At 40.6% G+C, this 12601-nt stretch overlaps 2 protein-coding genes across 27 annotated transcripts in view; both read right to left on the bottom strand.

Annotated features, from left to right (window-relative positions):
- The window catches only part of LOC121719407 (NACHT, LRR and PYD domains-containing protein 3-like), an 851137-nt gene that overhangs the window by 835969 nt on the left and 2567 nt on the right, over positions 1–12601 (bottom strand). The gene's annotated exons all lie outside the window — the stretch shown is intronic.
- Positions 1–12601, bottom strand: part of LOC121719377 (NACHT, LRR and PYD domains-containing protein 12-like) — a 732803-nt gene that overhangs the window by 708776 nt on the left and 11426 nt on the right. For 24 of the 26 annotated variants that reach the window (XM_042104896.1, XM_042104897.1, XM_042104899.1 and 21 more), the window contains exons 4-8: positions 11974–12002; positions 8933–10700; positions 8515–8688; positions 7749–7922; positions 5619–5789 (exon numbers count right to left, since the gene is read on the bottom strand). In XM_042104896.1, the coding sequence (XP_041960830.1) occupies positions 5619–5789; positions 7749–7922; positions 8515–8688; positions 8933–10700; positions 11974–12002 (2316 nt within the window). The remainder of the gene's footprint in view (positions 1–5618; positions 5790–7748; positions 7923–8514; positions 8689–8932; positions 10701–11973; positions 12003–12601) is intronic. The other 2 variants (XM_042104891.1, XM_042104909.1) reach the window with 2 other exon arrangements.

Below are 12601 nucleotides of genomic sequence, written 5' to 3' on the forward strand. Positions count from 1 at the left end.
TGTTGAACTGTCTTTGCATACACAGCTAACAAGTTGTGAACAAGCAATATCCTAAACTAGATGTACCGCATAGCGGTACAAAATATGACCGCCGCTCAGTCCTGTACATCCGTTCCGCGAAAATAAATCACACTTCAATTTGTCTCCATATTTTACTCCATCCCCCACTCTTGAAACTTTTGTGTATGCTTGTTTGGCATGCCTGAGTGTGTTTGTGCGGCTGCACAGAAAGTAGCCTACTGGTGCTGAAAAGGTGAATAGATTGTAGAATAGCCAAAGAAGATGTAGCATTGTTATAAAACCTTTAAAATCTCTAAACAATCACAAGTAGGGCAGTTCATCACAGTTCATCCATTGCAACTGAATTGATGAAAGGTCACTTACACCTGTAGGCTACATTGTATTTGGGAAAGGCAAAAGGTATCAGCATAATGTTATTTATTTATTTATTTATTTTTTATGTATTTATAAACAAAAACATCTCTGTCAGTTCCATGCCGTTTTCAACAGCTATCAAAAACAAAAGGTCATTTTTGGATGGATGGATTTTTTGTGAATGTTTCTTCTTCTACATAAGATTTTAGTCATCTTTAGTTCATGTAATACTTTATTGTCAATGCACAAATTAAGTAACAGTAGTCTGAAACGTTATTGTTAATGCACAAATTAAGTAACAGTAGTCTGAAACGAAATGCTGTTTTACATCTAACCAGTGGTGCAAATAACTGACATGTCCAAATGGGCCTTGATGAAATGCGTCGCTAGACATATGTGCTAGTTCATACACATTTTAACGGGCCAAAGTTGAAGAGCTTTTGTCCGTTATTGTTCGTGCAAATATAGGCTGATTCATGTTCCCTTGCATTGTGTAACTGAGGTCCATGGCTAGTCTGGCTTTCATCAGACCAAGCTCAATCTTTTAAGAAATCAAAAAATAAATAGCGGGCAGATCAGGCTGGGTTCACCCAGCCTAGTCCATAGGCACCTGATATTGTTTAATTTTCCGATTGAGATATACACACTCTGGCTATTCTAAATGCAAAAATGCATCAGGGAGTTATGACAAAACGGTAACTAACAAACTAGATCCTAATAGAAAGCTGTTAGCTTCCCTAAGCTACAGGTAGGATTATAAGGTAGGCCTATTTACAACATAAATTGTCAATAGGCTATGCTGGCGACACAAATAAAATCTCCTTTGGAAACCAATGGCTTACGCCTTACAGTATCAAGCGGACTTAAACTGCCATATCGTGGCGAAAAGTTGTAATAACATTCACGCAGCTCCATGAGTCAAGGAAAGCGCGAATGAAGTAGCCACTAAATGGGACCCACTACACAGTAGCTTAAGGTGTGTTGCTAAAGCAGCCATAGTGAAATGAAGGTGTCATTGTTTGGATACTTCACACACACGTGCTTTTTAATTTCACAGACTACAACTACCAAGCTGGAATCAAAGCACATCGATTCCCCTCTCACACCCTGCACACACTTAAACAAAATAAACAGGCGTCTCAGTCTCACGCATGTATAGGCAAAACTGTATCAGACCGGTGTAACGTTGGTAAATCTTCCATTGCACAGAATGAGTTTGTAGCACGTGCAATAAATGACAGTCGAAAGATACAAACAGTGCTGCTATCAATTTGCTTGGTATAACCGCATTTATAGTTTTCTACAAATGCAATCAATCAAATGGGCCTCCATCACTAAACCAACGCTAACGGTAACATTACCTAGGTCCTTATTGATATTACAAGATTAACGTACCTGCAGTAAAAACCAAGCATGTCCGATAAACATCCTCAGATTTATTTCGGCTTCAAGAAGAAATGGGAATTACACTTCATGTGAACATCGTCCTATCATTATTAGATGTTTGCTGTGGTAAATACAGTCCTTGTAGGAAGCGTCCATTGTTTTTCCAACCCACTTTTAACTTCCAACAAAATTACGTCTCACTGCAACGATGCGCCATCTAGTGGACAAACGACTACTTATCGCCAATACTGAAAATGCAGCCATGATGATGATGATGAATATTTATTTTGGATTTATTTACTACTGAATTTGTAATTATGTATTGGCCGTTCTAATACCGATAGTATGTGGGTGCCTGTGTGTGTGCATGTGTATATGTGTGCACCGCCATTTACAGGCCAATGAGTGTACAGTCACTAAATGGACACATAACCTAATTTTTTTAGACCCCCCATGGATGAAATTCTACGAAACTTGGCATACCCCCAGAGAATGCCAGGTCAATCATACACATAAAATTTGGTGCAGTTCTGAACATCTTAACTGAAGATAGGGGCGATTAAAGCAGAATAATATTGCATTTTCATTTTTGCGGTTCGGGGGGCCCAGCACGGGGGGGGGGGGGGGGGGGTGGGGATGGGGGGGGGGGTGAATTTTTTCCGTAAAAGTCTAGTGGGGCTACATACCCACCAAATTTCATGTACCCCGGTGGTTCGGTGTCCCGGGTATCAATGACCAAAAATTCAGGAAGTAGATGACGGGAAAAATTCTTGAATTGTGTGCATGTGTGCGTGTACAAGTTTATGTTTATGTGTGTGGGTGTGTGTGTGTGTGTGTATGTGCGTGCTTGTGTGTTTGCCTGCGTATGTGTGTTTGTGCATGTGCATGCATGCGTACTTATGTCTACTGTGTGAGTATGTGTCATACGTATGATTACTGTAAATGTATGTGTGTGCGTGTGTATCTGTTTATGCACATGTGTGCACATGGAATGGGTTAACATGACCCCTGGAGGCAAACATACGGAAAAAATTGGTCATCCTAGGCCCTACAGTTCTCAAGATATTCACAGAGAACTGTGTCTGCCCTACCCTCCTTTCGGGGGGTCCAGTCCAGCGGGGGGGCTACAGATCAAAACGAAAAATGACGGTTCCATGCTATCCATGTGGGATACATGCCCACCAAGTTTTGTGTACCCCGGTCTTTCAGTGTCCCGGGAATCCTTGTTGGTGTACGTCACTAAATGTACACATAAATTATTTTATTGTAAGGCCCCCCATGAACGAAAGTACACAAAACTTGGCATGCATTCGGAGGGTGTCATAATGATCCTACACTTTTAATTTCGTGCAGTTTTGACCTTGTCAGCCAGAGATATTGTGATGAAAACACCTCATTTTTTGCTTTTTAATTTTTAACTAGGTGGCGCTATACATGAAATAAGTGGTAATGGGATGGGTTGACATGCCCCCTTAAGACCAACATACATAAAAAAGGTGGACCTCCTAGGCCCTACGGTTCTCGAGATATTCACAGAAAACTGTCTCCGGCCACCTACAGGCCAGTTGGTGTATAGTAACATAAATTAATTTATTGTGTGGCCCCCCATGAACGGAATTCCACAAAACTTGGCGTGCATACAGAGGGTGTCATAATGATCTGATTTTGTGCAGTTTTGACTATGTTAGGTCACAGATACCTTCAATTACAACACCTCATTTTTACTTTTTTGTGTTTAACTAGGTGGCGCTATACATGAAATGAGTGGTTATGGAATGGGTTTACATGGCCCCTTGAGATCAACATACAAAAAAAAAATGGTCCTCCTAAACCCTACGGTTTTCGAGATATTCACAGAAAACTGTGTCTGCCCTACCCTCCTTTCGGGGGTCCAGTCCAGCGTGGGGGCTACAGATCAAAACGAAAAACGATGGTTCCATGCTATCCATGTGGGGTTACATGCCCACCAAGTTTCGTGTACCCCGGTCTTTCAGTATCCCGGGAATCATTGACGGAAATTTGGGCATGCGAAAAAGAAAAGAAAAAAAAAAATCGGACTAAACCTATATGACGCTTCGCTGCGCGGTGGTCATAATAATTGAAAGTTCTCAAACTATGAGAGTTTTATGAAGTGCTGGAAAAACTGAAGAACTGTGTGGGGCAATTCCACGGAAAATGGACTTTTGTCACATCCATAACGCCAGTGAAATGCCTTGGAATTTGTATGATGTGAATGATAATTCATTTTTTGTGTATGTACATTCTTCAGCCAAAAATAGCAAATGCTCAAATTTCATGTAATCATTCACATCATACCATACATCAATAACCAATCACATTTTATTGGCGTTATGGATGTCACAAAAAACATAATTTTCCATGGAATTGCCCTGTGAGTTCTGCTGTCTTTGTATTAATTTGAATGAGTGAAAGAAAATAGTCCCAGAAATATGACTTGAATATAGTTAGGACTATTAAAACAAATTTTAGAATACTTTGAGTACTGATGCAGTCAGCATAGGCCTATTATCTTACTAATCTATATCTTACATTGTTTGCAGGTAGGACTACATTCCATTCAACTCAAAAAAGCACCAAAACAACCACCAGTGGACAAAAAGGTAAGTGTACTGTTAAGCCTCTTTATAGAGGATGAATGGGGAAAATTACAAAGGTTATAGTTTGACGGTGTCATAGTATTCCCATGTGCCCTGATAAATAGCAAAAAAAAAATCAAGAGACCCTTAACCAACAGTGCAGAGATCATTCACATGCACACCATGATACACACATTTTCCCTTGTTGTCTCTGGTACTGGCTTATCTGTACATGCTATGATAATAAGATGGCAGCAGAGTTTAGCCAGTTAGAGCTGGAAATTGGTCAGATTGACATGTAGTTGTTCGGCAGAAAAAATATATAATATCCAGTGGAAGATATGGTACATTAATTAATTAATTAATTAATTAATTAATTAAATAACATTAAATATGCTTGTATTGCACAATATTTACAATATGTTATCATGACAACTCAAATAAACATAGCCTATGAAATATTTTTTATTTCAAGTTTGCTCTAGCAGTGTAGGCTTTTATTCTATGAAGAAGTCGGGCCACAAGTATGCAGGAATTCTTGGAGTGGCAGCTGTGTTCCAGCGACTCTGATTGATGGCTTCAAGGTATTTATTGGGACTATTCCTATTAGGAGGGTAGTCCAGGGCAACTAAATGGATGTCGCCACCATCCATCTAAAACTTTCAGTAAGGCTCTGAAGGCCACTCTCAGGTGAACCTTCATGACCGTTCATCACAGCTGTTGCTTCGTTAGAAGGCTACCAGGTCTGTGGGGAGGGGCCGCTGGGAGTGAGAGTGAGGGGCTGAGATCACACTGTAATGAACTGATAGCCTACAAACAACAATATCATGCCTGTTTCTAAGCTCACATATGCCTACCACAAAGCAATACCTATCCACTGGGAATTCTCCCAACTCCGGCGATTGGAAGAGCCGGAGGAACATGACACATGGAAGAGCACAGAGGAACGTGGATGTTTGTAGAGGAAGACCGATATTGTAACACCTATTTTCTGGAGTTTGTGAAGGTATATTTTGTTTGCTACCCAGACATCTTTTGAGTTGGATTGAATGTTTTGCATTGGACTATTACTTAAAGACTGCTCTGAAATAAAACTTCTGTTTGCTCGGCTTCACGTTTTGGCAGTTCTCTGCTACAGTATACATCCCACCTGCTTCAAAGAAAAAACCCTGTCATGATATCACACATATTATTATCAAGAAAGATTAAGTACACAAACAAATAGAAAATTATATCAGGAAATACATGGTCTGCACCAACCTTAATGTCTGCAGTTTGCAGTCGGGACTAGATAGTCCCTTAGAGAGAAGCTTAACTCCAGAATCCCCCAGGTCATTTTCACCCAAGTCCAGCTTTATGAGGGCGTTTGTTGACTGCAGAACTGACACCACAATCTCACAGGAATTATGTGTGATCTTACAATCAGCAAGACTGCAAAAGAGTTTGACAATATTATATGACAAAATACTATGCAAGGTGTTTGGATACTAGATGTAAAAAAAGGGTTTTACCAATTTTTAGGTCTGCAGTATGCAGTGGGAATTACAGTCTGATAGACAGAAGCTGAACTCCAGAATGTGACACGTTGTATAATTTTACAAAACGTTACACATCCTTTCAAGTTCACAAAAAAAAACAGGTGCTGATACAGTACCTCCATCTGTAGAAGTTGGTGTGATGACCCTAAAGTAATTTAACAACAGCAAATAACACAGGCTTTGTCTCAGATGACATACTTCTGCACTTCCAATACCTAATTTGAGTGCATGAGTGCATTCACACTGAAAATTCCAACGACACGAAGTACCCTGCTAGTCCCCAGAGGGTGCACTCATAAAGGCTGATTGTGGAACAGTGGACACTTTTCGCCCTCAACAGACGCCTTCTTGGCTACATAGCGGAATCTGGAGCATCAATGTAGCTCAAACAAACAAGCCTTGTAAACAAAAGCTGACAAAAGGGCATTATGAGAACGTAAAGACTCAATGCTCTTAAAGTGACAATGCACCATTTAAGTAAAACAGCATTTCTTCATAAATTAATGTTTAAAAACTCACAGTAATGGTCTGTAAATTACAGTGTCACTGTAAACGCGATGCTGCAAATGTTTACTTTTTTGGAGGACAATGACAACTGGTAGCATAGACATACTGATAGCTGTAATTAAGCCTGAATGACACATATTTATTATGTGGAAAGACAGTAGCCCTACGTGGCCAGGCAGTCGACGGCCGTCGGATGGACAGCCATTCTGGACTTTTCCCAAACGCACACATTGCCAGTCCACCATTGCAATGATGTGTATATTTTATCTCTGCCAAGTAGCATGGCCACACAATAAGCCTTTTTGTGTCACAAGGGCATCAAGTAAGGAAAACGGAATGTTTTGTGCCGTCTGCAAAGGGCTAATAAATGTATCATAACTTTTGAACAAAAGGTGACAAATTGATTCTGTTTTTCTGCTGTTCTGTAGAGGATACAATTGTGAATCTGTCATACACTCTAGGTTTTTGTTAGCCTAGAAATCTAGACGCACCCTAGCGGCGGCAAATTCATTTGCTCAGCCTGTACGTCTAGTATCAAACCATAGGGATTTCTATTGGCTGACGCCGTGGACCTCATCCAATCACAGCTCTCTATTTTGTTAGAGAGTCTTAAGGCGGGCTTAACAGGATAACGACAGTCCTGCGACGGTGAACAACAAGGAAGGTGGCTATGGCGAACGAAGAGCGGTTGTTTGAATCGGCGTTGGCGTCAACTTTGGAGAAGTTGGACTTGTGCTTTTCTTTGAAAGTTGAGCAACACAATGCACTTAAGTCATTCCTTTCGAAGAAGGATGTATTTTCCGTTTTGCCGACTGGATACGGATATGGTCGCAGCGCTGGCCTATTGCATGCCTAGGCAGTTTGAAAGACAATTCTCTGCCCGCCCCTTGGATTAAGCGAGGTGAATGGTTCGATGCCAGACTATACATTTAAATGATATAGGATGGCCCGCCAGGCTAGGTTTTTGAAATGTGTGTGTGGGGGGGGGGGGGGTCTTGGCAAACTGATATTTCTGTGTTTTGGGGGGTTGAATTTTGAAGAGATTACATATATTAGTTTATGGTATGTGTCATTTCAAAGGGCTATGTCTCTGATTACAATGGTGGGTATATTGTATTTCTGTCCTGTAGCATAACCACGCCTTTTTGTGTCACAAGGGTATCAAGTCTGAAAAAATGGAATGTTCTGTGCAGTCAGTGTTATTTCACAACTACATGCAGTGAGTGACTTACACAACAGTCACGGTAACTATCATCACTATACCCTCCAATACAATCCCAATATTAGGTAGCCTACAGTTATAGCTGTTTTGTTGACCTCATCATATTGTAACCACATCACTAACCTCAGTGTTTCCATCTTGCAGTTAGTATGCTTCAGCCCAACAGACAGCAACCTCACTCCAGAATCCATCAGAGGATTAGAACTCAGATCCAGCTCTTTCAACAGGGAGTGTTCTGACTGAAGAGCAGATGTTAGGACCTCACAGGATTCCTCTGTGAGACCACAACCAACCAATCTACAGTAACATAACACATGTAGGAGATTGGTTATTGCTAATGATCTACATTTAATGAGATATCACCAATACAACACTAGTATTAAGTAGCTTGCAGTTACTATGTGGTATAATGGTGTGATATAGTAAACAAATTTATATAGGTTTCTCATTTACTGAAATATTTAGTTTAACCATGCACATGTGCTATGAGGAAATGGTTCCCTTCATCCGTCTCCCTCTGTGGCAATTTCCAGAGAGTGAGAAGATTGTTTTAGGGTGTCTGATTCTCTTCACCCCAAGGACACAAACATACCTAGGCCATTAGAAGGCTAAAGGATCTTGTAACATCCTTATCTCTGTTAATACTAACTGGATGGATGGATCATTGTGGGGGGGGGGGGTCTCTTATGATTTTCCATGTGTGTGTGTTAAGGGTATAAGAACTGGCTTCACCCACAGATGTGTGGGATTGTTACTTGACATTTGCTGTGGGTAACATGCTCCCGGTATCAAGAATAAAGCTGCAGTCTCACACCAGTTGTCTTGGAGTAATTTTGACCACAACTATTTTATTGACCTCATCATACTGTATTGTAACCACATCACTAACCTCAGTGTTTCCAGCCTGCAGTTAGCATGCTTCAGCCCAACAGACAGCAACCTCACTCCAGAATCCTTCAGAGGGTTAGAGCTCAGGTCCAGTTCTTTCAACAGGAAGTATTCGGACTGAAGAGCAGATGTTAGGACCCTACAGGATTCCTCTTTAAGCTCACAACCAACCAATCTGCAGTAACATAACACATGTAGCAGATTGGTTATTGCTAATGATCTAAATTTAACAAGATATTGCATCACCACTAGTCTCGCTATCACCAGACCAAAAAATGCCTGCAGATCAGGCTGGGTTCACCCAGTCTACATCACCACTATACCACAATACAACACCAGTATTAAGTAGCTATTTTCTTGCTCTGTAGTATATTATAATTCAGATACAAATGCATGACAGAGCTGCTATTTTTACTCACCGTGCTTTCCTACAAGCCTTCACCACTATAAGCAGTCTCTGACGACCCTCATTTGATGACTTGTACTTAGCCAGGTCAAGCTCATCCAGTGTTTCCTCTGACACCAGAAGCATGTAGGCCAGTGTTGAACATTGGGCAGGTGAGAGCTTTTCTCCAGAGTCTATGTACTGCTGAATCTCCTGATGAAGGGAGTTGTCCTTCATCTCCAATAAACAGAGTAACAGATTCATGCATCTTTCAGGGACTTTTGTGTCTTTACTCAGAATTCTTTTGATATGTTCGGCTGTTTCCTTGAGACTGTCTGAACTGCTCTCTATATGTGTCAGAAGGCCTTGTAGGAGTTTCTGGTTGGACTCAAGTGACATGCCCAAGAGGAAGCGGAGGAAAAGGTCCAGCTGTCCATCTTCCTTCTGCATGGATTTATCTATTGCAGTTCTTAAAAACTCAGCCATGGAAAGGTTGGAAAGAGATTCTTGTGAGATAAATTGTCTCAGGGCTTCTGTGTTCTTAGTCACAAAGGAGTGAAACACAAACAATGCAGCCAGAAACTCCTGAATGCTCAGATGCACAAAGCAGTAGACTTTACGTTGGTCAACAGCACACTCACTCATGAAGAACTCAGAGCACATGCCAGAGTACAATGTAATGTCTTCTTCATTGATGCCACACTCATTCAAATTGTCTTCATAAAACAAAATATTACCCTTCAGCAGTTCTTTATATGCTAGTTCAGATAATTTCAAAATAGCATCTTTGTTGGACTTCAGACGTTTTTTATCATCTCGTTCAAAACCTTTGCCATATTTTTGGCCCTTCCTGTTTGTCTCAGTGAGTAGGAAACAAATATAGACCTCAGTCAGTGTTTGAGGCAAGTCACTGGTGTTGGTATGACTGTTCATTTTCAGAAGCACAGATGCTAAGATCCAGCAGAAGACAGGGATGTGGCACATGATGTAGAGGCTCTTTGACCTTTTAATGCGAGCGATTTTTGCTGGATTCTCAATCTTCTTCTTGAAGTATTCATCCTTCTGTTGGTCATTGAACCCTTGTACTTCTGTCCACCTGTCAATGTATTTAGGAGGGATCATTTTGACAGCTGCTGGCCGGGAAGTTATCCAAATAAGCGCATTAGGCAGTAGATTTCCTGTGATGAGGTTGGTTATCAACACATCCACTGATGCAGTCTTCAGGGGATCATCCATGTCTTGTTCTACATTCAGAGGGAGTTTGCTCTCATCCAGACCATCAAAGATGAACATGATCTTCAACTTACAAAGCACATCTGGATTTATGTCATTTTCATTCAATTTATGGAAGACATGGAGGAGTTTGTGAAGAGAGTATGAATCATTTTGTTTCAAGTTTAACTGACGGAATGGAAGTGCAAATATGAAATCAACATCCTGATGTGCCCTTTCTTCTGCCCAGTCCAGAATGAACTTTTGCACACATACAGATTTTCCGATGCCAGCAATGCCTGTGGTCATTACAGTTCGAATTTTCTCTTGATCTGGTAAACACTTAAAGATGTCATTACAGTTGATTTTGTCTTCATTTGCCCTTTGGAATTTTATTTGTGTTTCAATCCTGCGAATCTCATGTTGAGTGTTGACGCCTTCACTCTCTCCCTCTGTGATATAGAGCTCTGTGTAGATCTTTCTCAGGAGTGTTTTGTTCTTCCCATCCTCAATACACTCATGAATCTTACCAAACTTCTCTATCATCCACTCTTTGTACTTTGCTTTGACTTCCTGCAGAATTGCATCTACCAGAAAAAAGATGTAATAAGAAATCAATCCACTGTACTCAGTAATAATTCACACATACGTTTTTGCATGACGTATACATTTACGATGTGTACTTTCAAACTGTGTATATTTTAATTTATGATGAGTGCTGTTTCATGGGAAAACTTGAATCTATGTCCATAATGATTATAATTATGATTCATGATTAGCCTATATTTTAGTTATAAACTAGATGTACCGCAGAGCATTTGGACATGCAAAAAAAAAAAAAAAATCTGACTAAACCTATATGACCGCCACTTCGCTGCATGGCGGTCATAATAACTACTCATCATAATTATTCTGTACATATTTCATTAGTGTCTAACCTCTTTTAATATCTAAAAGTCTAACCATCTTCCATATTTGAGTCTTGAACAATTGCTCCCTCACATACAAAAATAAAAATTTAAAGTGTCATAAGAAATCATTCAAGTGCACTCAGTGAGAAGTACCCAGACATGAGGTAGAATGGTAGGTGTAGAATGTGTTAAAGTACTCAGACATGAGGTACAGGTAGGTGTAGAATGTGTTAAAGTATTCAGACATGAGGTACAGGTAGGTGTAGAATGTGTTAAAGTACTCAGACATGAGGTACAGGTAGGTGTAGAATGTGTTAAAGTATTCAGACATGAGGTACAGGTAGGTGTAGAATGTGTTAAAGTACTCAGACATGAGGTACAGGTAGGTGTAGAATGTGTTAAAGTATTCAGACATGAGGTACAGGTAGGTGTAGAATGTGTTAGAGTATTCAGACATGAGGTACAGGTAGGTGTAGAATGTGTTAAAGTATTCAGACATGAGGTACAGGTAGGTGTAGAATGTGTTAAAGTATTCAGACATGAGGTACAGGTAGGTGTAGAATGTGTTAAAGTATTCAGACATGAGGTACAGGTAGGTGTAGAATGTGTTAAAGTATTCAGACATGAGGTACAAGTAGGTGTAGAATGTGTTAAAGTACTCAGACATGAGGTACAGGTAGGTGTAGAATGTGTTAAAGTATTCAGACATGAGGTACAGGTAGGTGTAGAATGTGTTAGAGTATTCAGACATGAGGTACAAGTAGGTGTAGAATGTGTTAAAGTACCCAGACATGAGGTAGAATGGTAGGTGTAGAATGTGTTAAAGTACTCAGACATGAGGTAGAATGGTAGGTGTAGAATGTGTTAAAGTACTCAGACATGAGGTACAGGTAGGTGTAGAATGTGTTAGAGTATTCAGACATGAGGTACAAGTAGGTGTAGAATGTCTCACCATCTCTATCTCCTGACTCTGCAACATCCCTGGAGAAACATGGCATGAAGACAATGCAAATTCATTACAAATGCATTTCAATTATTCACAGCAGAATATTCATAAGGGGACTGGAAAAATACTGATGCGTGTGTGTTTGTGTGTGTGTGTCCGTGTGGCTAATCGGGAGCTTCGGGAGGATTCCTGGTGGGCCATTAACATTTTGGGCCGGTCTGAATATCGTGAACTTTAATGCTTTAATGTAGCCTATTGTTTCTGAAGTCATAGCCCCTCACTCGCAGTTTCCCAAATATTAGCAAAGTAGCACCAGCTGTTCGGAAGTCGCAACCAAGTCTATATCTGCAATAATTTAGGGGAGTAAATGAGCAGCCCCTGCACGAGTGGCATGAGTGGTACGGCCCTGACGAACTCTTATGTGGGCAGGGGAGACGTGTAGTAGACCTAGGACGATGATGAGAATGACTACAGAGATCACATACAGGATTTTACGGACTGGTGCCTGAGGAACCATCTCCAACTCAATGCGGCCAAGACCAAAGAACTGGTGGTGGATTTCCGTAGGAAAGGTCATCCCCCATCAGCACCAGTGAGCATTCAGGGAAATGAGACTGTAAGGGTGGCATCTTAT

The sequence above is a fragment of the Alosa sapidissima genome, chromosome 9 (genome assembly GCF_018492685.1).
Source record: "Alosa sapidissima isolate fAloSap1 chromosome 9, fAloSap1.pri, whole genome shotgun sequence".
Classification (NCBI taxonomy): domain Eukaryota; kingdom Metazoa; phylum Chordata; class Actinopteri; order Clupeiformes; family Clupeidae; genus Alosa; species Alosa sapidissima.